The sequence below is a fragment of the Pleurodeles waltl genome, chromosome 1_2 (assembly GCF_031143425.1).
Source record: "Pleurodeles waltl isolate 20211129_DDA chromosome 1_2, aPleWal1.hap1.20221129, whole genome shotgun sequence".
In the NCBI taxonomy this organism is placed as follows: domain Eukaryota; kingdom Metazoa; phylum Chordata; class Amphibia; order Caudata; family Salamandridae; genus Pleurodeles; species Pleurodeles waltl.
The window spans coordinates 1,109,576,855-1,109,603,769 of NC_090437.1; the positions used below are offsets into that span (position 1 = coordinate 1,109,576,855).

General features: G+C 47.1%; 1 protein-coding gene across 2 annotated transcripts in view; it reads right to left on the reverse strand.

The window, feature by feature from the left end:
• SLIT2 (slit guidance ligand 2) overlaps window positions 1-26,915 on the reverse strand; it is a 598,494-nt gene that overhangs the window by 195,771 nt on the left and 375,808 nt on the right. For both annotated transcript variants that reach the window (XM_069202176.1, XM_069202175.1), the window contains exon 9: window positions 10,168-10,306. In XM_069202176.1, coding sequence (XP_069058277.1) covers window positions 10,168-10,306 — 139 coding nt within the window. The remainder of the gene's footprint in view (window positions 1-10,167; window positions 10,307-26,915) is intronic.

The window sequence follows — 26,915 nt, forward strand, 5'->3', positions numbered from 1 at the left end:
CGCATGCAAGGACATAATCCTCTAGGTGAAATTTACTAATTTCTTTCAGGGTGAGGCCCCATGAACCTCTACATCCTTTGGTGGTCATCAGAGCCCACCCACTATGGGCTCCTCTACTAAGCTGAACAGCAATCTTCAAAACGAACGTTTCAGCTCAGAACCCATGTCATGCATTTTTAAAGGCTGTAGTATTAAATGTATCTTTTAATCTTGAGGGTGGGGGAATATAAATAAAGCTTTTATTAACCCACTACAAACACAATATTACCGAACATCTAGTGACATTGATGTATTACTTATCTTTCCCTACTATGATTGTTTGCATTTTAGTGCAGGCTTGTAATAGCATAAAGGCAGCAATACTAGTGCTCAAAGTGGAACCAAATTGACCCCTCTTGTATCTATTCTAACTCCCTTATTACTCAATCTCTACATGATCCATTTAGACAATCTGATGCCTTCCATTAGTTCTGGCATAATAGTATATGCTGACAACACTCAGGTTATGTTGAAGAAACTGTAGATGTATGAGAGACAGTATCTGCCTTTTGCAATTAGTACAATGTAAGACAAGGCTAATACTACGTGGTTTGGGAGGACATGAAGTGATGAGCAAAAATATTCCTCTCTCTCCCCTACTTTCTGCAGAAGCCCAAAATCGAAGCTTAATGAACTTAGCCAGCCAAGCAATGAAAGTTGCTCATTATTAAAAAGACATGCATATTTAATACCTATTTCATGCTGCTAGAAGAGAATATAATCTAGGTCCATAAGTATTTGCATTCATTTGCAAATAATTAAAATGTGCACTATGTGGCAGAAAACAAGGAGAAGGCCATAGGGAAGAGGGAAGGATGTGGTATCAGGGTGCAGGACATCAGCAAGGAAGAGGCTATTTGCAGGAAGAGGAACATTTCAAAACGGTTAGGTGGCACATGAGATCATCGTGAGAGAGGCTGTTTATGTGTCAGTGTAGATCAGAAGTGCTTTACAGTCAGAGTGTTTTTGCACGAGTGGGGGGAGGTCATTCCATCATTCTGTATCTGCTGTGTTGAGACGTTTCCCACCAAGAGTTTTCTTTGCCATTTAGTGGTATTGAGCGTAATGCTTGAATTGGTGCGAAAGTATCTTACAGTCAATACAAATAAGTTTAGCTTGTTTAGGTGTTTCTTATATGCTGACTTCCAGGTGGTCCAGAGGTCGCTTAAGATATTTTCTGGTTTGATGGATAGCCAACATAGTTTGGATTGATATCAGATGAGAAAACGTTCAGACTAGGCCCACAGTGAAAAGAAGGTCACACTGGAACATATTTGCCAGGAATCATCCCCCTTACTGCCTAGTAAAGTGAAGACACTCGTATTCCGCACAGTTAATACGAGACAGGCTCACACGTACAGGTTCAGACTAGTACGAAACGGTCATTATAAATGAAAGAGCACAAAAACCGAGACTGCCGGGTCCTTGCTGACTAATTTTACTAGCTGCGGCTACACTGCAGTTTTTACTTACATCATCAGCTCTGTGTACCAAAATGTGTAACAAAGAAAATAAACAAACACAGGCGCCTGTAGAAAATTAAGAGAAATCGAACAATTAAGCCAGCATTCACCACCTCGTTGAAAGAATGATTGTAAACATTTGTAATTTGAATCCGGGAAAGGCAATGATCGGGTAAGACTCAGAGCCCCAAATAGCGCCCCCTATAATCCTGATTCGGGAGAACAAGGGAGTCTGCACCTGAATCTGTAATACCACCAGTAAGACAGTTTTACACTTTTTCCGGGTAAAACATAGTGAAATGTGTGAAGTGAAACACCACACTTCACAAAAATGCAGTATTGCCTCGTTAGTCCCCATTGCAACAGGTAGAAATCGGATTGGAGATGATACTGTATTGGGAAAACAGAATATATTACCGCACTTGAATACCAACAGACTCAGAATGCGGCATTGAGTGGGTGGATCTACATAAATAATGTGTTACACATGAGAGTTAGGTTCATTTAAATTCACACTAATTAAGGAGCACATGCTAATGCAGTCTTCCAATGTTTTGCGCAAGGCATGGGTGGCCTAATCTTTTGGGAGTGTGGGTGTTACTAACAGTTCAAAATGGATTTAAAACGTATACATTTTGATAAACTTTGATTACCACAATGGGGAGTTCTGTCTACCGTCACTGCCTAAAACTCAAGACAATGCAACTCAACAAAAAGTCATGCAAATGTATACCCTGCATTCAATATCTTTTGTTTGTCTCTGGTGGGGCTCAAACAGTACAGCTGTCAAAGACAGCCATTTTGTAATACTGAACTGGAAACAGAACACATCAAACTGTGATAAGGTGCAGATGTGATTGGCTGAAGTGTTGTAACTTCCTGCAGCTCCTTCTTTTAGACGTGGACAGAAGCTGCTCACGGGAAATGTCTCGGGGATTCTAGGCTCTTGTGATGTGCCTGTAACATATTGCCCAGATGCGACTACTCTCACACGCTAATAAAACTGACAGCTCCTCGCTGCATTGTTCCCATCTGCTATTAAAGTGACTGGAGAAAAACAGCTGTTAAACAACGGATCGTATATTTAGTTCATCAGTTCATCTCAGGGCCTGAATCTGAACTGCTGTCGATGACAGAGTCTCAGCCATAGATGACACTGAAGAACCCTCTGAACAAGGACAAAAAACAGCATTTATCTATGTGACAGACAACCCTTGGCTAGCAGAGTCACCACTTGTTCTGTCTATAACTGGAGCTGGGTGTTTTTGTCTTTTAGTACAGTAAGGCCCTCATTCTGACCTTGGCGGTCTTTTCGCAAGACCGCCGAGTTACCGCCGCGGTGAAGACCGCCGACCGCGGCGGTATGCCGCTGTGCGCATTCTGACCGCTGGGAGCGTTCCGCCGGAAAACCGCCAGCAGCCACACTGGCGGTCGGCGGGAAAGTGGAGACTGGTCAACCTCCACCGCCACGCCAGCAGAACACCGCCCACAGAATTACGACCCACATTTCTGTGTGGCGGTCTTCTGTTGGCGGTCTTCTGTTGGCGGTCACCTCCCCATGGCTCCCGTCTCCTCCCGGAGGACCAACGCACAAGGTAAGTTGACCGTCCGTGAGGGGAGGGGGTGGGGGGGTGTTGTGTGATGTGGGCGTGCATGGGGGTGTGCGTGTGAGTGTGTAGAGGGGGTGTGTGAGTGCGTGTATGCGGGCGGGGGGTGCTGCTGTGTCTATGGGTAATGTGTGCTGTTCGGCAGGTGCGCATGTCTGCATGTATGTGTGCGGGTATGTGTCCCCGTTGTGTATGTGTGTGTAGGGGGTGTGTATATGTGCATGTTGGGGGTGTGTGCATGTCGGGGTGCATGTATGTGCATGTCGGGGTGGGGGTGGGGAGGGGGGTTCGTACCACCTCTGGGGGGTGGCAGGGGGGTGGAGGGTGTGGGGGGAGGACTCGGGTGGGTAGTGGGGGGTGGGGGAGACCCCTATCAGTGCCAGGGAAGGAATTCCCTGGCCCCGATAGTGCTTACCGCCATGGTTTGCACGGCGGTTCCCGCCCGCAAGAAACCGCGGCGGTAGGCAGGGTCATAATACCCTTGGCGGTCTTGGGACGACCGCCGGGCCGGAGTGCGCAAACTCCAGCCCCGCGGTCATGACCGCCGTGGCGGTCGGAGTGGAGAAGTGGCGGTCGGTCGCGGCGGGGACCGCCGCGGTCAGAATGCCATTTTTAATACCGCCGGTCTGTTCGCGGTCCGACCGCCGTCTCTCCGCCGACCGCCAGGGTCAGAATGAGGGCCTAAGTCTAGAATAATCAGAAAAAGAACAGTGTTGCACTCAGCTAGGGAAAACAATGATTAGACCCATTCATAACACCAGGCCAGGTCTAGGAATAAGGTGCCACATTGTCATTGCCTCAAGACTATGGTGAATTTGTACTATTTGAGGAATTTGTGATACAAAGAAATGTCATATTTTTTACATGAATCTATCCCTTTCAAAACACTGCATGTGGTTTAGTCTGTGTTTAGTTGGTACATAGACTTATGTTTTTTAGTTAACTGTTGCCACTTACAATAACAATAGGTAGGAATAAGGAATGGTGCCTGCTTGGCTCCCTGCTGTTGGAATCCCTTTGGCTGACAGGTTTGTCCTCCTTTACACACTTTGAAACTCCTAGTCCCAAGACTAACCTGGAACCTGCCCTCCAAAGTCCTCCCAAGTGGGAACTCACAGTTACAGATTACAGTAGGACCACACAGTGCAACATGCATTGGCAAAGCAACTAGGTCCTGCATATACAAGAGCTATTGGCCTTGGCCTTGTGTTTTGCCATGTTATACATCAGTGTGGCTCCTGTACGGCATGGCTAAAAGTTAGTGGCATGGAGTGTCAGAGTGGAGTGGGGGAGCAGAGTGATGCAGAGTGGATTTCTTTGGATGTCATAGAGTGGAGTAGCAGGATTAGAGTGTCATGGTTGAGTAGAGGGGAGTAGTCGCAGAGAGTGTCATTGAGTGGAGTGGGGTGGAATAGGGTGGAGTGAGTTGGAGTGGATTGAGGTAGTGGGGTGGACTGGAGTAGAATGGGATGGTTTATACAATTGAGGTGGATTTGAGTGAGGTGGATTAGACTGGATTGAGTGGGTGGTTTGGATTGGACTGATAGGGATGGGGTGGAATGGATTGGGGTGGGATGGACTGAAATGGAGTGGGGTGGATTAGATTGGACTGGAGTGCGGTGGATTAGATTAGACTGGAGTGGGGTGGATTAGATTGGAGTGGGTGGATTGCATTGGTGTGGATTGGATTGGAGTGTGGTTGGTTGGATTAGATTAGGGTGGTGTGGACTGGATTGAGGTGGGGTGGATTGGATTCCGTGGGATGGATTGGGGTGGACTGCATGGAGGTGGGGAGGACTGGAGTGCAGTGGGGTGGATGGAGTTAATTGCTGTGTGGTGAGCTGAAATGCGGTGGGTGGATTGTATGGGGTGCACTGTAGGGGGGATTGGAGTGGATTGTTTTGTATTGGAGTAGGCTGCATTAGGGTGGAGTAGGCTGGATAGATTGGATTGGAGGGTGGTGGACTGAACTGGGATAGGATAGGGGGACTGAGGTATGTTGGGTGGATTGGAGTGGACGGGGGTTGAGTAGACTGAGATGGGGTGGGGTGGGGTGGATTGGATGGGGTTGACCGGAGGAGATGGATTATACTGGGATGGATTGGTCTGAGGTGGATTACACTGAGGTGGATTACACTGAGGTGAGGTGGACTGGATTGGCGTGGGGTGAACTGGACTGCAATGGGGTGGACATGAGTGGGGTGGACTGGAGTGGAGTGGACTGGGGTAGTGTGCATCAGATTGGGGTGGAGTGAGGTGGATTAGATTGAGTGGGGAGAATTAGATTGAGTGGGGTGGATTAGGGTGTGGTAGATTGGATTGAGTGTGGTGGATTGAATGGGGAGGATTGGACAGGGGTGGGGTGGACTGGATTGGGGTGGGGTGGATTGGACATGAGTGGGGTGGACTGGAGAAGGGTGGATTGGATCAGAATGGGGTGGATTGGACTGGAGTGAAGCGGATTGGATTGGTATGGGGTGGATTACACTGGAGTGGGGTGGATTGATTGGAAGGGGGTTGCTGGATTGAAGAGGGGTAGATTAAGGTGACTTGGAGTGGGATGGATTTGACTGGAGTAGGGTGGATTAATGTGGACTGGACTGGACTGAGTGGAGTGGATTAAAGTGGATTGTATTGGAGTGTGGTGCATTGGACTGGAGTGAGGTGGACTGGGTAGCAGTGAACTTGACTGGAGTGGGGTGGATTGGACTGCAGTTGGGTGAGTTGGATTGGAGTGGGGTGGGTTGGATTGGAGTAGGGTGAGTTGGATTGGAGTAGGGTGGGTTGGACTGGAGTGGTGTGAGATGACTGCAGTAGGTGGGGTGATTAGAGTGGGGTGGGTTGCATTGGAGTAGCGTGAATTGGACTGGAGTGGGGTGGATTGGACTACAGTGGGGTTGATTAGACTGGAATGGATTGGGGTGTGGTGGATTGGAGTGAGGTTTATTGGATTTGGAGTGGGGTAGATTGAACTAGGCTGATTTGGATTGGGGTGCATTATAGTGGGGTGGATTAGGGTGTACTGCACAAATATGTTTTAAAGCATCATTTCAAAGCTTACACATAATAAAGAAACACTGTTGCTTTTCAATATTTCAAACAAGTTAATTGTCTTCTTTTGAGACTAGTGCCCAGGACCCAAAACAAAAGAAAACATGAGTGGAAACTGAGCAAAGGCGACTTGGCAAAATAAAATACGTTAACTTAAAAAAAGAAATTAACTTTGCAATTTTGATTGGCCTGCTAGGCACGGTCAGTCACAAGCCTTCTGTTTGCAGGGCACTAGAAGTTAAAAAAATACAAAACAGTATCTTGATCACGTTGGGAGCAGCGGACGGGCACTAATTAAGTTGAATCAATCAGTGTTTCGTCCCTGTTGCACACAGAGTAAGGGAAATGTGCCTTCGCCTTGACGAATTACGAGGCTGTAAAGAAGAGGGGCACGCAAACCAACAAATGGTGAGCGACAGGCGGGCACCAAGCCCTTTACTGTACACAACAGTCTTGCAAGCAAGACGGATGCGCTAGCACAGGCACTCACAGGCTCAGCCCTAAAAATGCACACTGGCAGGCAGTTTCCTAATTATCTGTTGCCAGGGTTCAAGTAAACACACAGACAGCTATTCTGGCCATCAGTAAGAGGCCCAAACCATAACACAAGTGTAGAGAGGACCCTGAACAAAGCACACTCTAAGATGAAACTACAGCAAAATGCCCAACCCAAATCCCAGTAAAATGTTAATAAAAACATCAGCACCTTCATCAAACACAGGCACGCCACATCGCTTCACAAAAAGAAAGCCCCTGAGTCAGCACTGAGACGAGCAAAGAAGGAGGCTGGATGTTGCTCTGTGATGCACCAAATAATGGCTGCAGCATTTGTGGCGGCTCCTCAGGTAGCACATCAGAATGAAAGACCTCACAGGACCGCCGTGATTCATAATGATAGGTGTAACGCGGGAAATCGCGTGATACTGGGAAGCAAGCGGTAGAAAGTGTGCTTCTTTGCTTAGCAGAAAGCACATTTGGGTCTGACACATATTATATACACCCATGCTGAGGACGTGCATGCAGGAGATCGTCATCTGCTTCACTCTGAATGTGTGATGAGCTCTGAACGAAGGAGGGAGGACACCATTCCTCGTGGAAACCCCATTTTATAGGGCCCAGTGTGCCAGAAACATCCATCCATCCACTCTTCGGAGCATGTCCACCTCCCAGGAGCTGCTGCAGTTTTATGTGCCTCTGCCAGCAGGCATGTGCAGCCTGGAGGCAGCAAGAACCCTTTTCCAATCAGAAACACATTGTGGGCTAAGCGGTCAACCCTGCCAGAGTTTTAACGAGTGCAGGGAGATTGCGAAACCGCTTAGAACGACCGGAAGCTCCACTAACTTCCAGATGGGGGGAAGTTTCCCAAGGCTTTAAACTGTGTCATCTGCAGATGGAAAGTCTCTTCCCTTGAAGATACTCCCGGAATCCCAATGAGTATATGACTCAACGATTCACGATAAGTCACTCTGCATTTTGGACCTATGTCCGACACACTGCGTTCCAAGCAAGCCTTTCTACAACCTTATCAACAATTAACTGCTACGCATAAAATCTTCACAGCAAATGCATATCACATCCAACCGATATAGTTCTTTCAACCCTAAGCCCAACATATGTACCCTGTAACTGAAATATTGTGACTAAACAACCCAGGTTAATGGTAGGACCTGGCAGTACTTGACAGAACGCTGTCAGTCTTACTCTGTAACAAGGGCTTGGGCCGCTTATTCCCTTCATGTTTGCAAGGTGTTATGGCAGCATCTCCCGTGGATCTCTTTCTATTCTTCACCCAGCCGTTCTAAGCTTTTATTTGTTGTGAATGAAAATATCTTTATTTAAAAAAAAAAAAAAACTTTGAATTACTAAAGTATGGAACTCCGTGGGTGGCCAAATTCTGACCGAGTACCACAAAGTAGCACTGATGTCACTGGGTTTCAAGATTGACAATCCCGGATCCTCCCTGAGAAGCAATAATTCCAAGTAGTGAGATGCTTAAATGTGGTTAGTTTGCTTGTGCAGCATAGAGGGTGACAGATGTGACTGTGAATACAGCCGGGCACCCATTCATTTTCTCTCCCTTTCTTGGTAGGGCGGCTGCAGTGCTAGTTTCTCTGTGGTTCTAACCTCTTGCATGGACTATGGAGTCTAGCCCCCATGGGCCTCTTCCCTTTCATGGTACACGTGGAGGCTCAGCTTTACAGCACTCTAACCTCCACAGCACTTTTATGTGCAATTTAGGCTACCGGCTATAATGCTAACATGTTGATTATATATACTTTTCAGCTGCATGAAAATCCAAGGAGCTGCTCCAAACATCATGAAATGGAGGGAGGTCATGGAAAGCTAGTGTTCACGGTCAACCCGGGGTCATACTTGCATTGCATTGGCATTGCACCTGATCTAAATAGCAGTCCCCAATCATGTCTATGTAAATTTACATTGTGGAAGAAAGCAAAAACAGGAAGCATGCACACCCATGCAGTCTCTAGAAAAAGTCCTCACCAATCACTGCTAACAATATGAGGGACAGGTGGCATGTATCGGGGGGCGAGGGGGTAGAGAATCAGGGGCTGGGAGGAGATACTGAGAGATACAGGGACTCTCTGGCCCCATTAGTAGTGCATTAATGGACTTTGGTGGCCATGGTCTTCTTCCAAAGCGTGGGCAAACAGCACCATGATGCAAACTCTGTCATTGTGGCAGTGGTCATATCAACAGGATTGGAATATGGGCACCTCAAGACATGAGCAGGATTTTCATAGGAGCACACCAGCATCTGTGTGGGTCTGAGGGCTGCAACAAGGCTGGGTAAAGTCTGCCACTGCATCCACTGCTCAAAGCTCACAGAACACAGCAGAGCACCTGAACAACGTAAACCTGCATCTCTGGCGTTGTAAGCTGCGTGTTTGTATGTTCACAAAGAGCCAATCTGTACATGCACAGTCACAGCACAAGGTTTTACTTTTTTAACGCCTTACAACGTGACCACGTGTCCGTGGGCACACAGGCGTGTGTATGTGTGAACACTCACAATCCAACCTATTCTGTAATGCTGTCCTGATTTATTTGACCTACCAACACTCCCACTATCTATACGATTGTGTAACTTGCAGACAACTAAGATGAAGTATGAAGTCTGCTCTGAAGTCCTATTTGTAGTTCGGTTACACATTTTGTAGTTAATTTGCACCCAGAACTCCAAGGTTGACATTCACACAGCAACATGAGGAGTGGTCGTTATTACTCTAAAATGAGGCATTTTTAACTTATATAAAATGAAATATGGGCTTGCCAGTACAAATATTCATTAAATATTTGGTGTGACAGACTTTAGGCGAAGTAATAATTTAGGTAACATGCTGTCATGATTTGCTGTAAACCAGAACCGTTTGGTGTACTTTTTGCTTATATAATGTCTACTCCTTTACAAAGAAAACGTCCCAATTTCACTTTTTTTTTTCAATAAAACTCTTCATGTGGTGCAGCACTCTTTTAAATGGTTGCAGTGACACATCAGGAGACTAAGGAAGGAAAGTGGATAAACCCCAACTCTTTATAGGCTTAAAGGTATTAAGGGACTTTGTTAGATGTGGATAGAATTAGCAGAGCCCGGGGGATGAGTAATGTGAGATACCTTTTAGTGATTTGAAAAAGCTAAGCCTTCTAGTCTTAAGCATACTTTCCAGTGCAATATACTTGTACATGCGACCGCAGTTGTTGAGGGCTATTAAAATCCACATGTAAGGCACGATAATCTTGTATTTGTGAACTCATACTTTTTACCATCAGACAATGAAGATGTCTTTGCGTCCCCTCCATAAACCGGTACATCAGGCAGTCAGTCAACTTTTAACTTAAATTACAAACATGCACAGACAGGCCTAAGCCTTGAGCCTGTCGCCGTATAATGGTTATTCAGCATGCAGTACTTGTTTTTTGTTTGAAAAAATGTATACATATGGAAGAACACCATTAGCTTTGGCAGACTGTGGAATAATCTTACGTACATTTCAGTAATTGTCTCTGGTAGATTGGTTGGTATGTCTGTTAAACCTTTCCCACGGCAATCCACGATGTTATTACTGCAGGTACAAGCGACAGGGCAGTGCAAGACACTGCAGGAAGGAGCCATGAAAGACTGATGGCCTGGAATACAAACATGGTATAGAAATTCAGACTTGTGGCCTTCTGTTAGGAAGGAACATTAGCATTCGAATCTGGAAATAATACGCAAGTGTTGTCTCTGATATTTACAGACAGAAACACACAATGCTCACCAAATTAAATACATGTTTTTAAGCTAAGTCACAAGGGATGCTGGATTGATCAAAGTAATTTAAACAGCAAATGAAACAGGTGAAAAGTTCAACATCAGACCTTTTTAAGTAAACAGAGGTTAGAAATGTGAACGGTAATCAGTAGAGAGAGTGTGTGTGTGTGTGTGTGTGAGTGCCTGCCAGCAAAGGCAATCTTTGTAAAAAAAAAAGTATTTGTGATCTTCGTGGCAGGGGTGGCGGGGAGCACCTATCATGTTTGACCAGTTCACGATGGTGTAAATGTAAGTGAAATTACCTCCCGTCCCTCCCTCGCCTTCCTTTTAACCAATGAGGCCTCCTGCCTCCCCCCTAGACCCTCCCTTCCCCTTTCAAACCCCCCCCCCCACCCTTATCCCCTCCTGTTCTTTTGTCTAGCCCACGCTAGACGGTTTTCTTTCCCTTTCTTACCTGCACGGCGGGGCCTGGAGGTCGTCGATGGAGGCACTCCTCGGGACGCGGTGCTCCGCGAGGAGTGCTACGGCTGGGTCACGTCTTGAGCGAACGGCATGGCTGCTCGAGAGGCGTGTACTGGGGGCCGGCTGACGGGGTCAGCCGGCCCTCTGTGGCTGGGGCGTTAGTTTCCGGGTTTCCGCGCCGCGGAGCCGCGAGGACCGAGGAACTTCAATTTTTGGATGCTGGTCAGGTAGGACGGGCGTTCTGCCCGTGGTTTTTGGGATTTTTACAAGGATTGTGACCTTTTTAGGGTTTGGTGGAGCCCTGTTAGGGAGGACCAGGGTCCTATATGTAGGGTAGTGTTTTGGAATGAAAGGCAGTGTTATTTTGGTTACCATGCCTAAAGCTCCAGCAAAGAGACGTGGTTGTCTCTTCTTCCTCCTCGGAGGTGGGAGGGGAGGGTAGCATTGCTCTTCCTGAGAACCCACAGGTACCTGGCAGGGGTACTCCCCTCATGTCTAGTGAGGAAGTGCAGGATATGGGTGAAATGGCTGTCACCAGGGCACTGCAAGCTGGCGTGGCCAGGACTGATCAGTCTAAGCGTGCGCACTCATCGGTAGCGGCAAGGAAATCCTCATCGGAGAGTGAGGATGAGGCCCCATCAACGTCATCTGGGGGGAAATAGGTTTCCAGAAGAGGTAATGTGGGAAGTGATGACACATGTTCGGGACAGTTTAGGTTTCCCTGTGTTTCAACCTACAAACTCAGAGTCTCATTTATTTCCTCAAATATCAGACGCCTTTTATGTTTGCCATGCCTTTCCAGGGACCTGTGAAGGATATGGTGTTTCGTGAGTGGAAGGATGTGGAGAAGGCTCAGGTTCCACGATTCCTTCAGAAACTTTACTTACTTGAGGGTGAGGGGGTTTTTCCTCCTTCAATACGCCTGGACTCTATTCTGGCTACTCTAATTGGCAAAACGGCAGTCAATCCGGAGGATTGTGTGCCTACGTATGCCACAGACCGTAAAGTGGATTCAGGTCTTAAGAGGGCTTTTGCGGCGGAGAATCTGGCGCTGAAGGCAGGGATTTATTCTGCTTATGCGTCACAATCATTGGTTCAAGGCTTTGATAAACTGGCGGTGGCTGTACAGGAAGGGGCGGAGTGTTCGGAGCTCCTGGCTGGTATGGAACAGCTGGCCAGATTATTGGCGGATGTGTCTTCAGATATAGTCCGTACTTCGGCTCTGGCATCTGGGTCTTTGATTGGGGCTCGTAGGTCCCTCTGGTTGCGTTCATGGAAGGCTGATCCAGGGGAAACGGCGGCCTTGTTGAGACTGCCGTTTGAGGGTTGTAACTTGTTTGGAGAACTATTACCATCCATACTTTCCAAGGCGTTTAAGGAGCGGAAGCATGCCTTACCTTATAAAGGGGTTTCTTCTTCGGGTAAAGGGTGGAAGAAGCATTCCAGATCTTCTCCTACTAGGGTTGCTAAATCCTTTTCGTTTAGGAGACGGCGTTTTCATCCGCGTTTTTCACCTAAGAAGTCTACTCCTGAGACCCGGGGTGGTTTCAAGAAGGGGTCCTGGCATTCGCTGTGGGCCTGGCAGAGGGCCGGTTGGGGGATGACTGTGTCACTTTCTTTCACCTTGGGAGGACAGTGTAACCGATCATTGGGTACTAGACATGGTGACCAATGGTTATGTCATAGATTTTGTGGCGGTTCCTCCAGATTCCGGGGTGCATCCCACACCTCTGCCTTCAGAGGGGTCTTGGAGTGGAGCATTATTGGACGGAGTGCGGGACTTACTGGTCATGGGGGCCATTTCCCATGTTCCGCTAGACGACCGAGGTCAGGGCACTTATGCGGTCTTGTTTCTTGTGCGGAAAGTTTCAGGGGGATTTTCAACCGGTGCTCAATCTGAAGGAGGTGAATACCTGGATCAGGACAGTGCATTTCCGCATGCTGTCCATTCGGACTATTTTTCCATTGGTCAGGCAAGGGGATTTTCTGGTGTCACTGGATCTGCCGGATGCTTACCCACACGTACCGGGGGCATGGTCCTCTCAAAAGTTCCTGAGGTTTGCTGTGGGGCAGGATCATTTCCAGTTTTGCGTTCTGCCTTTCGGTCTGAAATCTTCTCCCCGAATTTTCACGAATATGCTGGCTCCTCTAGTGGCTTTGCTTCATTCAGAAGGGGTGTTTCTGCACCCTTATCTAGTCGACATTTTGATTCATGCCCATTCACGAGACCTTTTGCAGAGGCAGGTGGCCCAAGTTCTGGGGGTCCTGCAATTACACGGGTTTTTGATCAATTGGGTGTAATCAGACTTTGTGCCGTCCCAGGATCTGGTTTTTCTAGGGGCTCGGTTTCAGCCTATTCCAGGGTTGGTGACTGTGTCCGAAAAGAGGTTGGATGCTCTCCAGGCTTTGGTAAAGAAGGTATGGTTACTGTCTGCTCCCCGAGCTCTTCTATGGTTGCGACTGCACATTTGGCGTCAGTGATATTTTGGGTTCTTGGGCACGTTTCCATCCCCTGTGCTTGATGACGTGGTTCTTGAGTTGGTGGGATCCAGGGTCCGGTTCTCTGAAGGACGGGGTTCCAGGGTCCGGATTGATTCACAGAGAGTTGCAATGGTGGTTGGATGCAGACCACCTGAGGGTAGGGGTGTCTTTGTCACCTCTGAGACCCGTGGTGGTGACGACGGATGCCAGCCTCTCCGGTTGGGGGGCATGGATGGGGTCAGCTCAGATTCGGGGGTTTTGGTCCCCTCGGGAGGCGAGTCGGTCATCTAATTGGCGAGAATTGCGGGCTATATTCCTGGCTCTGGTCCATTTCCAGGATTCCCTGAGGGGGTTGGCGGTTCTGGTTCGCACAGACGACTTAGTGGCCGAGGCTTATGTCATTCGGCGAGAGTGGTAAATGTTCGGGCGGATCTACTGAGCAGAGTGATTCCTTCCTCTCAACTTTTCTCTCTCCGGAGGTCTCTGTTTCGGCATCTGGTTCGGCTTTGGGGTCTTCCAGTGCTGGATGTGTTTGCGTCAGTAGAGAATGCGATAGTGGAGTGCTTCTGCTCCCGGTTTCGGTGTCCCCAAGCATGGGAGGTGGACGGGATGTCATGTCCTTGGCCGCAGGGCCTTTTATATGCGTTCCCTCCGTTTCAACTATTCAGGGCGTTTCTGTTAGGTGCCAGTGGCTTTGAGTTCTACCTTGCTGGCTTCAGGGAGACGTTCAACTTTGCTTTCTTATGGTAGACAGTGGAAGGTGTTTTCGTCTTGGTGCTTAAGTCGTGAGTTGGATCCTTCCTGCGCTTCTCTCTTTGAGGTGATGCAGTTCCTGCAGGACGGTGCTCGTTTAGGGTTGTCAGTGGCTTCTCTTCGGGTACAGTGGGCGGCTATTCAGGCATTTAGGGACCATGGCGTAATCTTCAAGTTGAAGGGCGATTGATGCCTGGATTTTTTCAGGGGCTTATTAATTTATTTCCTCGCCCGGTACGTTCTTTTCCCTCATGGGATCTGTCCTTGGTTTTGGATGTGTTGACGGGGGCCCCTTTTGACCCATTGGGGGACTATGATTTGCGACGTCTATCTTTGAAGACGTTCTTTTTGGTTGCCATTACTTCGTCTCGTCGGTTGGGGGAATTGGGGGCATTGGCATGTTCCTTTCCTTTTTTGTAAGATTTTTCCCGATAGGGTGGTTCTGGTTCCGGTGCCTTCCTTTATTCCAAAAGTCAATTCTTCGTTCCATTCCAGGCAGGCGGTCATCCTTCCTTCATTTTGTCCGGATCCCTCATCAGGGGAGGAGGTCCGTTTGCATTTGTTGGATGTACGTAGGGTTTTGTTGGAGTATCTGCGGGTGGTGGCTCCTTTTCGTACAGGGGATTCACTGTTTGTTACTTTTGGTCCGGCGCGCTAAGGTGAGAAACCTTCCACGGCTTCCTTGAGTCGGTGGGTTCGATCTTTGATTCTGTTGGCCTATTCCTTGAAAGAGGTGGTTCCTCCTCTAGGGATTCAGGGGAGGTCTTCCAGAGGCATGGCGGCGACGGTGGCAGAGCTTCAGGGGACTTCAGTGGTGGAGATTTGCAGGGCCGCCACTTGGGCTTCTCCTTCGGCGTTTGTGCGTCATTATAGGCTGTCGGACTTGGGTGGTTTGGAGTCGGTGTTTGGTCACCGGGTCTTATCCTCTATGAGAGAATGTTTGGGATGTTCTTGGTGCAGGATATTAACTAAGGGTCTTGCAACTCGATGTCCGTCTCCTGTGTGTTTTTCTTGCTATGTCTCATTGGTTAAAAGGAAGGCGAGGGAGGGACGGGAGGTAATGCTTCCATTTTCTTACGATAATGGCATTACTCCTAGTCCTACTCCCTCGCCTTCCTTTTCCGTTCCCTCCCACCCTCCCGGTACGGACTGTCCGAGTTGCGGCTTGGGCTTGGTTTTTGTACAGGAGGGGATAAGGGTGGGGGGGGGGGTTTGAAAGGGGAAGGGAGGGTCTAGGGGGGAGGCAGGAGGCCTCATTGGTTAAAAGGAAGGCGAGGGAGTAGGACTAGGAGTAATGCCATTATCGTAAGAAAATGGAAGCATTGTGCATTCGAAGCCCAAAGGGTCAGTACGATTGACCAAAACAAAGTAGCAAGATCAGTATTAAGGTTACATCTTCAAGGCCTGTGGAGGCAAACTGTGCATTTGTAAGCACATCAACCTGGTGGACTACCATACCTAAACAAATACCTCAAGCATGGGGGTAGCAAGAAACAAATGGACGAAGCAGTGCAGAATGCCCTAACTCCTTATCTGAATGAAAGGGTTGGACAAGTTAACTGTTAATAGGACGAACACAGTCAAATCCATATGCAGCCCCTATCCATGGAAACAATGATGCACAGCAAGCCAGCCTAACCTACCACATACATGACTAGCAGTGGCAGCTATTTAATGCACTATGTAGCTGCAAATTTGTGGGAGTATTCTTTGTAAGCATGTTGCTATTAATCTGGAGTATGGATACTGTTGAGTAAGTGATGTATGAGGAGTCAAAATCCTAGAGATTTCCTAAAGGGTGTATGCCTTTCCAAGATTAGTTGGGCTTTGTAAATGTTGGTACCAGTCTGTGCCTGTTACAGAAACGACTAAGTCACAGCTCTCTCGGGGTTTCACAGACACCAGCCTAACAGGTGGAGGGAAAGCTGGTATGGCCTGGGGAAGAAATAGAGACACCAGTCCCTTATGAAACGTCCACTAAATCAAAGCAACTAGTTCATGTTTAATCAAAAGTGGCTAATATACACCTCTGATTGAAAAACATTTGCTCCCATGCTGAAAACATTCCTTTGAAGCTCTAACTTTTCATTCAAAATCCATGAAGGAAGTTTAAGTAGACTAGTTACAAATGGGTACCACTGGATCGAGCTCCAAACATTTGTTTTTGACAAGTGATGAAGTTATGGGAAAAGTCCACTTACTGCTGTCAAATTTTGGAACTGGTTATTGTGGTTTGAAAAGCGACTGTTATTCTTTTACAACTGACAAATATAATTCAGGATTGACAAAAATATGTATCGAGTGGCTTCAGTAGAAACCAATTGCAAGTGGTCAACATGTGTTTATGCCAGTGAGGAAGAGGAAGGAGAGGTGCCTGGTTTTAGAAGGAAGAGGAAGAGAATGGTCAGTCAGATGAGTGAGAAGGGAGAGCTTGCTCCTCTCAGTACCGCACATTCCCATGGACTTGAGACTCGCCCTGTGCTAAATTTTAATTGCCCTGGCGAAGTTTCCAAACGTCATGTTATGTAAAACACACTGCACCTTTTCTCCACATGAAATGAATGAGGTATGAGCTAATGACGGCAGTGACGCCATCCTTTGTAAGGGGGGTCTCGTATCCAGAGACGGGCACTAGAGTGTCCATACACACATCGCTGTACACATGTGAGAAATAGTTGGTGGGCTTCCCTTCCCTTTGCTTGCAAACTTTAATTCCAGCTTTCTCAGGCCAGAAAAGACCAGGCAGAGAGCTCCACACTCGCAGAATCTGTGAGGTTCAGCAGCAAGGAGCTGCCTCTTACAGCGCTGGCACGGCGTGACGTAAATCAAAAGAGACAGGAAAATTACAAACAGAATTTTAAAAGTAGGTGAAATGCAGCGCAGGAAATAAACCCATGACCCACAAAAGAACCTGAGGAAGTCCCCTAAGGAGCACTCCCAGGTGATACTGGGAGCATGTCCTGCAGCTCAGATTTCAATCAGCAGCAAAAAAAGAGGGCCTAGGGGTGCCGCAAAGTGACGCCGAAAGATCCACTGCTGAGGGAAAGAGGAGAGTGAACTCCTCATGCTGTACTTTTCGGTTACACTTTACACATCTTGAGCATACCATCGCCTGCATCCTTCCGGCCAGGAGGGATTGCTAAACACTACTTGAAAAAGAAACGTCACTTTTAACGAATTGAGTTCAGCTCCAATTCTCATTTGCCCTCTCTCCCCCAACTCATGCTGTACTTTTTTTTTAATTCAAGCAGTTTCAGTTTATGGTGCTCTCAGCAGGCTTGGTGAAATCATATGTACTTGGGAGGTGAATGTGTCAAAAGTGGCTTCAAAGAACAGGGAGTTAGCGAGTTCACGCCGCTGGGTTTCATAGATGTACACAAAACATGCCCGTGCTCATTACCTTTATAGAACGGACACAAACCTAACCAGTGCTTAATTTGTGCTTGTTGTTTCTGGGGCTGAGCACCGGCACTTACTTTTTAGGGCTGTGGCTTATTTTTCTGCCTCAAGCATTTGCTGCGAGAAAAGACACACATGGGAAAGACGGAGGAAGAGGAAAACAAAAAAGCGTCCCAAAGGGAGAAAGTAAAAAGCAACTAGAGGTGTTGAATGGGGCAGGGAGTGGCTGTAAATGTATCAGAGAGGCTTGAGATGGCTTCAGGATTACGCTGCCTCAGTATTCCGTGTTCGCACATTTAATTGCAGCAGCCGCGTGTTTAAGAGGAGGGCTTTGGGCACCGCCACATTTTTATTTACAAATTAAGCACTGCCTAACACCGGACCTAAAAGTACACTGCCCTAAATCTGATCAGTATGTCCGAGTTCTTTAGGGTAAATTGTGGCCAAACGACGCACACATATTTTTTAGGTCTGGGCTGCCAGCGTAATTGTCGCCTGAACTTATGTGAGTGGTGTTATATCTTGTGACATGTCAAATGACAATCTATTCTATGTACTTTTATTTTCATTGTACTGCTCCTGACAAGCTATGGAATGTAGAATGTAACCGGAGGGAGGATTCCAGGAGTGGGAGACAGAGGACAGTTGAAGGCTGCGGTCAGGGGTCTTTGTTTGGTGACTTAATAAACAGCTTCAACATATTTCCAAGGAGTGCCTTTTACCTATTTGGAAAAGTGGCAACGAGGATGGGATGCGGAGATTAAGCACCCTATGGTTTGAAATGGGGTGAGTGTTGTATTGAGCCGACCGTACCCCAGGAGAATTGCCACAGTAAATCTAGGGGGTATTACACAAGGTGCAGTAGGGGAACAATGGGCTTCTGCCCCCTGCTTTGGGCACTCCTGGGGCACTTTGTTATTAAAGAATGGGACGCAAGCGCTTGTGCATCCCCTTCTGTAATACTGATAGTGCTGGCACACATGTAGTGGCCGCGCTATTGTGAGTGGGTGCTAACTTATGTGCATGGAGCGAGGCCTCGTGCAAATGAGGGAATCTCTTTTCCTGTGCGCTCACACCCTATTATAGCCACGAGTTCTGAGGCAAACATGCCCTTGGGCCACAAAAAGGGAGCACACGGTAGCGTGACAATCTATTCTATGTACTTTTATTTTCATTGTACTGCTCCTGACAAGCTATGGAATGTAGAATGTAACTGGAGGGAGGATTCCAGGAGTGGGAGACAGAGGACAGTTGATGAAGGCTGCGTCAGGGGTCTTTGGTGACTTAATAAACAGCTTCAACATATTTCCAAGGAGTGCCTTTTACCTATTTGGAAAAAGTGGGTGTCCAGGAAGGGTGGTTCTGAAAGAAGGTAAAGGCTGGGGAGTGTGCGGCCAGTTGGTAGGCAGCCGAGGGAGTGCAGATGGTGGGAGGGATGGGCACTCATATGGAGCTCGGGAATCCCATGTTTGGGAGGAGGCGAAAGGCCGGGGTGGTGTTGGGGGCCCCATCTGTCCTTTCTGCTTGAGGTGAGGGGAACAGGAGATAGCTCAAGAAGGCTGGCAGTATGGGGAGGCTGATATCTACAGGTTTTGTGAACCTTAGCGAGTTGGGCAAAAGAGGGACCCGCCTTAACTACAGTGAGCTGGTAAGAGCTCAGATGCTCACAACCAATCCCATAGGAGCTGGCACATGTGAATAATCAGTTGAGCGGGTACTTAGTTGGGGAGAATGACTTAAACACTGGGGGATTGTGTACCAACTTCCGTTTCCGGGAAGGGGTGGGGGGGCACTAAAAAACGCAGTATCGCTCCAAATAGATGTACATCCTGGTATTGCGTCCTCTGCTCTAATGAGCATGTAATATAAACACCTGTAGGGTATGCAGTGACTGATCCACTTACCTGAGAGGCCACAGGGCATGTAGTGTGAACACCTTTACGGTTACTGTCTCTCTGGAGAAGGAACACCACTGTGGTTACCGTCGCGCTGTGCATTCAGCAAAGAGGCCAAGGAATAAATGAGCAGATAGTTTGAACACCTCTATGGTTATGCAACGTGTACTGTAGCTGACACCGCCTTCTGCCTTACCCATCTATATGCCTAATACAACTCGGCTCTGAATTGGGGGAGGGGGGGGGATCTAGAGTTGGTAACCAAAGAGAGAACGTGAGAGGTCAATTTGGGGACAAGAGTGAGGGCCAGAGGGACGAGAGGTAGGGTACGTCACACGGCAGTTTATTAGGACCAGGCATATTCCAATAAGGCAAAACGACCAAAGTACACTGTTCCATAAAGAAGAAGCTCTAGGGGGATCTGAAAAATCAGGAGCAAGGGCCCTCAAGCATCACAATGGATGGCTGGTATCATCATTGGGTATTGCTCCTCGTCAAGCCGGCAGTGCAATGCCTGACGGTCTCCCCGTATAGAGGAGAACTAAGCCGTGCGTATGTTAGTTACTGGTGAATACTAACCATATCAAATGGGCATGCCTACATTCAAGCACCAGTACGTGAAGGAGAGAACAAGAAGAAACAAGGGTAAAATTGGTTACTCATCCCTACATATATCATCAATTTAATCAATAGTCAGGGATGAGGCCAAAATTAAAAACCAGTCACTTACATTTGAGGAATACTAGGCTAAGTCGCAGTCAGGTCGCATTGCGGTTTCACGTCCCCGGAGGGTAGGTCCAGAATCCGGACCGGCGGTGATTTATACTGATAACCGAGTCCTTGGGGCGTGTTTACCAAGGAGCCTAGTCCCGACTTGGGGGTGGGCGACCTGACTGCGACTTAGCCTAGTATTCCTCAAATGTAAGTGACTGGCTAATGGAGTTTTGATTACAACACCATATTGGTTTAATTGGAGTAGAGCTTTATATTTACAAAATTTTCTTTGGTCCTGATGAAGCGTCACTGGATCCGTGGGGACCACCCGACGCGAAACATGTTGACCCTGTTTGAGGTAGATGCCTAGATGGTTATCCCTCCGAGTTTTTTGTCCATTAGAAGTAATTGAGCATTGCCACTCAAGATTTACTTCCCCCTGGTTTTTAATTTTGGCCTCATCCCTGACTATTGATTAAATTGATGATATATGTAGGGATGAGTAACCAATTTTACCCTTGTTTCTTCTTGTTCTCTCCTTCACGTACTGGTGCTTGAATGTAGGCATGCCCGTTTGATATGGTTAGTATTCACCAGTAACTAACATACGCACGGCTTAGTTCTCCTCTATACGGGGAGACCGTCAGGCATTGCACTGCCGGCTTGACGAGGAGCAATACCCAATGATGATACCAGCCATCCATTGTGATGCTTGAGGGCCCTTGCTCCTGATTTTTCAGATCCCCCTAGAGCTTCTTCTTTATGGAACAGTGTACTTTGGTCGTTTTGTATTATTGTAGGGAGAGCGTACACTGGACCAATCAATCTCCCGGTCCCTTCCCCCATTTTTACATTATATTCCAATAAGGGGCATCTCTTCACTCTATCACACTACCAGCAGAGAGGCCAAGGAGCGAATGAGATCCTAGCTGAAGCATCTTTATGTTCAGTGAGAAAGCACTGAGTTACTTGCATGGTTGTCGCCTGTACCTATTACTCACTTAACAATGACATATACCTTTATCTCGGTTTCCCCACTTAACATATTGTGTGATCTTGCATAAATCAGCGTACTTTGGGGTGAAATTGCTGCTGTCTGTTACCTGACTCCAGCCTTGCCTTTCACACGTGTGCGTGGTCTCTTTCAAGAGTGGCAGTTAGATGGGATGAATCTGAATGGTTGCTGAATCGAAAGATGTACATTTGAAAATAATTTGTGACTCACGGCCTATTGGCAATGCTTCAGTAAAAGAAAGGTGTTTGGGTGTATTTTCCTGTATTTGAGGCTGCCGAAGGGCTGTGTCCTTTAAGAAAGAAGGGTTTCCTTCTGCGCTGTCTGTCTGAGCTGTGGTGCTTTCTGTCGAGACTAACATTTCAGGAATCATTTCCACGACTTTAACCACGTTTTACAGTGTCTGGAGTTTGCTAACCTCGAGAAAGAGCTGCAGTGTTCTCTTTGGAGTGGGAACTGAGTGACTAGTGAAGCGAGAGTAACTTGTAGAGGTTCATTTAGGGTGTCCCTATACAGAGATAACGGTTCAATAGTGAACAGTCAGTAACATAGCTCCTCAGACAATCACAACACATACAGTGCATCGTTTAAAGCTTGAATATTGATGGTCTCGGTGCCATGATTACAAAAATCTCCAGCTCAAGAAAGCAGCTCTTATTAGTTAAAAGCCCTAACCTAGCGAGCTAATATTATGTATTTACACGATAGAGTGGGTTAATCCGATGGGTCTTAAAGGCGTGTTACTAAAACGCCTATTTACAGTGTAATAACCGACAGTGTCCTGAACAGTTTTGATATATGTTATTTTATCTAAAATGCTGCAGAATCCTAGTAGTTCGGGTAAGTGGCATCACGCTCTAGCTGGATTACCATCAGAGCTGTACAGATCCCATAATTATGCAAATAGATTAAGAGTCCAGTTACATCAGCTCCATCTGAGGCTCAGAGGGCATTTATGTTCCAAACGGTCTACAACAGGAAATGGCCTGGGCTTCCTGAAAAGATTCAGAAAGGTGGATGAATAGGTCCGGCTTCTACATCTAACAGATATATTGTTTCTACCAAACCTGGATTAAGGATAAAAATCTAGTTGATAAAATAAGTGAGCACAAGCCATCCAGTGGCAGAGTTGTATTGTTTAAAACCATGTGCCAGATATTATGTTACCCACCTACCAAATTGTGTGACCTGATGCAATTCAACCTCATTCACTGTGCTTCATTTTAATTCAGTGTCAGGTCGCGGAGCACCGGGAAGTAATAACTTTCAGAATGAACACTAGAACCCGCTCTTTGGTACGTTATTATCGGGGCCACTGGAAATATACGATTGTGTGGCCGCGGCGATTTTCGTATAATTAAAGATTTGCCGCAATTCCCACATAGTCCATCATCTGTCGCATAATCTGCAGATTCGAACAAAATAAATGGTTTCTAGCACTAAGGTGGTCATTCTGACCCTGGCGGTCTTTGACCGCCAGGGCGGAGGACCGCGGGAGCACCGCCGACAGGCCGGCGGTGCTCCAATGGGGATTCCGACCGCGGCGGTAAAGCCGCGGTCGGACCGGCACCACTGGCGGGGTCCCGCCAGTGTACCGCCGCCCCATTGAATCCTCCGCGGCGGCGCAGCTTGCTGCACCGCCGCGGGGATTCCGACCCCCCCTACCGCCATCCAGATCCCGCCGGTCGGACCGCCGGGATCCGGATGGTGGTAGGGGGGGTCGCGGGGCCCCTGCAGTGCCCATGCCACTGGCATGGGCATTGCAGGGGCCCCCGTAAGAGGGCCCCTACATGTATTTCACTGTCTGCTGCGCAGACAGTGAAATACGCGACGGGTGGCTTCATCGTGGAAGCCTCTTTCCCGCTGGGCTGGCGGGCGGTCTGAAGGCGACCGCCCGCCAGCCCAGCGGGAAAGTCAGAATTACCGCCGCGGTCTTACGACCGCGGAACGGTAATCTGACGGCGGGACTTTGGCGGGCGGCCTCCGCCGCCCGCCAAGGTCAGAATGAGGGCCTAAGTGTTCAAAAGTTATGAAAAAAATGCAGTGATGCTTGTTGCCGCATAATGGAAGGCCTTTAGCAAAGCTGGACTGTTTAAGTTTCTGATGCTTATTGATATATTTGGGTGTTAAACAGGAACTAATGAGGTGCAGCCAATATCCTGACAGTGTTACCAAGTTAAAATAAAATGAAATAATGAAGTAATACTTTTACAAAATGTGCCACATTATGCCACTTAATTAACCTTTTCTTGACACATAATTTACCCAACACATAATTTGACCCTCTTCTGCCGCATAATTCCAGTGGCCCTGGTTATTATTATAAACAATAATATAGCTCCCCATTAAACTAGTGAGCCATACACATGGCGTACCCAAGATGCTGACATTTTCACTTCTCTGCAGGGCCGCAGACAGAGTTTACCACTACTGAGACAATGGCGCTAAATGTAGCTTCCAGGAATAGGTTTTACGCAGCTATCCGGTAAAGCCAGAGCCCGATGAGCGATTGTAAACTATAGAAACAAGAGTACTGGGAAACGGTGGGGCACTTTATTATTGTTACAATCTCAACAAAAGTATGATGGGGTCTGACAGAAGTGCAGAAATGGCCGAGTAACATTGATAGGATGGGGGCCTTGGGACCCCGAATATATAATCAAACTCCTGGGCAGCACTGATGCTGACACTCAATGACTGGCTTTATAGGGATAGATACGACCCAATGAATCGGCTGGAGCTAGCCCTCCTGGAGCCCGATGGAGCACTTTCCTTTTTATATGGATCTCTATTCCACCATTCACTTCCTACTTTTACCACATTACCCCTCCAGTGTTGGTACTCGGTGCTTCGGTACCTGGGCTGCTGGAGTTCCCTTACAAGGTGGACCCTGCTCTGGTGTGGTACATGGATGCCACATGGATGCCATAAGTGTCGCCTCTAGAGGGGTTCTAGTCTTGGGACCTTAATGATTTGTTCAAATATGGGGCAACTGGGGATGTGAAGTGTATTAAAACTTTCCAACAGCTTTCAAGTGAATTTGATTTTTTGAGCAGTCAGTTTTACCGCTACTTACAGATGCGTCACATTTTGGGAGCTTACAGACCAGCTAGACCAGTTAACAAATCTCACTCGAGGCCAAACTTACAGTCGAACCCCCAGGTAATAAAAGGATATCAAGAATTTTAGAAATTGCTAATAGTTACCATTCAGGGCATATTCGATAGGCTTCATTTGAGCTGGGAGAAGGATGTGGGAATGTTGGGAGTTGAAGAGTGAATGTGGGCTCGGATGACCTTTGTACTATGGTGATTTCATCCAGACTCCATCTCATCTAGCTTACTTACCTACATAGTGTTTACTACCACCCTGCATGACTTTCCAAGATGAGGCCTGCCCTGAGTCACCCATGCCTCAGATGTGATCTCCCAGAGACCACACTTATCCACAAAATGGCAGTGCCATAAGTTAGTTAGGTATTGGGATATTATTCATCACCTTCTTGGAGAGAATGTACTCTTAGACCCCAAATTCTCCTTTACAGGCATCGTGGAGGATTAGGGAGTTCAACTGCATCTCAAACATTGGTGGAGGTGACCCTACTTGTTGACTTGACAAACATAGCTAGACAATGGAAGGAGATAGATTCCCCCTCTCTACAGGGAGAGGGGGTGCACCAACAAGCACAGGCGCATCCGGGGAGCGGCGGGCCCTTGGTGTAACTTCAGTGATTCAACAGGTGATATGGATGATAATACCTGACACAGCAAGCTGCTTGGGTCCAGGGGGGAATCATTCTCCTTCGTTGAGACATTTCCAGATTTTTGAATGATGTATGTGGTGTATGTTAATGGACTTATCTATGCAAAACACTGTCAGTTTGTTTTCAATTCTCTTTTATTTAAAAAAAAAAAACGACAGTAAATATAATTATTAAAAAAAAGAATGGCCAAGTAACAGTCCAGTTGAATGTAAACGTTGTAGCGCCCTTTGGCCGGTAGCTACTGAGTGTGAGTGCAGGGTGAAAAGAGTGCTTGTGTGAGAGTGTAGGGTGAGGGGAGTGGCCAAGTGATTGTAGGTTGAGCAGTGTGAGTGCATGATACTCTGTGTGAGTGCGGGGTGAGCAGTGTGTATTGACTGCAGGGTGATGGAGTTCTTGTGTCAGTGAAGAATAAGGTGTGCCTGTATAAGTGCATGGTGAGGGGAGTGTCTTCCCTTTAGTGTATATTGCAAGTGCAGGGTGAATGTTGTGCGAGTTCCAAGTGAGGACAGTGCCTTTGTGAGTCCAAAATGAGCAATGTTCCTGTGTAAGCGTAAGTGAAGAGAGTGCAGGAAGCATGCAGCGCATTAAAGCCGGACCTACGTGCATTGCCAATGCTTGTTTTGAGCAAGCAGCCACATGCCTAACAGGTGTGCTTCTAACAATCTATTTACACAGTGATCTCCAGCTTAAGATTGTTTCTAACTTTAGGTAAGTTCAATGATGGGCTCTACATCACACTGCACTTACTAGCTACTTTGATCTGCCTCCTGGCATCATCAGCAGAAGTCACAGTTCCCAACATAGTAATGGCTTGTCCCATTTCAATGAACAGCTTTTTATTATTTCTTTGGGATGCGAGGAGGACAGACTGGTCCAAAAATAACCTTTACAGAATAGCCCCAAATTTGGTCATCCTCTCATCAAGCAAGCATTTGCTCTGGCAAATGTCTCTTCTGCTTTGTGATGGTTAATAGTCATATAGGCAAGGTGAGTCTGTATAGATATCTGCATTAAATTTCATTTGTATTATTCTATTTGAGGTGTGTTTGACTGCAGTATGCATGTGCCTTCTGTTCCTTTTTTTACTGGGTACCAAGTGAACCTGGAGCACACTACTTCAAGTGTACTAATGCAGTCCAAATGTACTCCTAGTTCCTTTATTAATTTTATTTATAAGCAATCACCTCAGTGCATCTGCAGACTGTCTTTTTCTGTCTCACATGCTCATTCAAGATACATTTTACTGTTGATCTTAGGAAAACTATTCGTCTCACCTGGCCATAATTTTTATGCGCTATGTGACATGTTATACAGCACACTATTACAATGGTCTATTGCTCTACAGGAGGTTCGAATAGTGCTTTACTGCCATCAAACTGAGCTCTTGGTACTGCACCTGAAGAAACATTAACACTAGCTTTATGAGCATGTGCAGTGGTTTACAGCAACACATGTATACCCTCGCAGTGAAAGGCCAGTGTAGAGAAATGCAAACATTGATTCATGTGTGTGGACGAACAAGGGGTTTTGGCTATGGGAATAGACCGCAGTCACTCCACCCGCATGGCCCACTGCGGCTTATGAATTCGATACGCGAGTTCATGTCCGCTGCATTGGTTTTCTTCTTAGGCTGAAGGAGAAGGAGAGCAGCCCTTGCACTGGTTTTGCACAGGACCATTTATGAAAAGGTAGCCAAGAAAAGAAAATGTACTGCCACACTGGCAACAAGCAACATGCTCTCGGCAAATATGCAACAGCATTTTTTTTAGAGTAAAACTTTCTACTGCCAAGCTGTTTTTGCCAAAATTGGAAAGCATGGGTGCAATGATTTGTTCGTAATATTTTCTACCATATGCATTTTTACGAGATCTTACTAAGTCTGGCTGTGAAGTAAGAATCAGTTTCAATTGACGTGCCCAATTGTTACTAACATTAAGCCATGTACAAATGTTATAAGTGTCCTTCGTATTAGGAAAGCCTTTTTTACATGATGATATTACTGTATC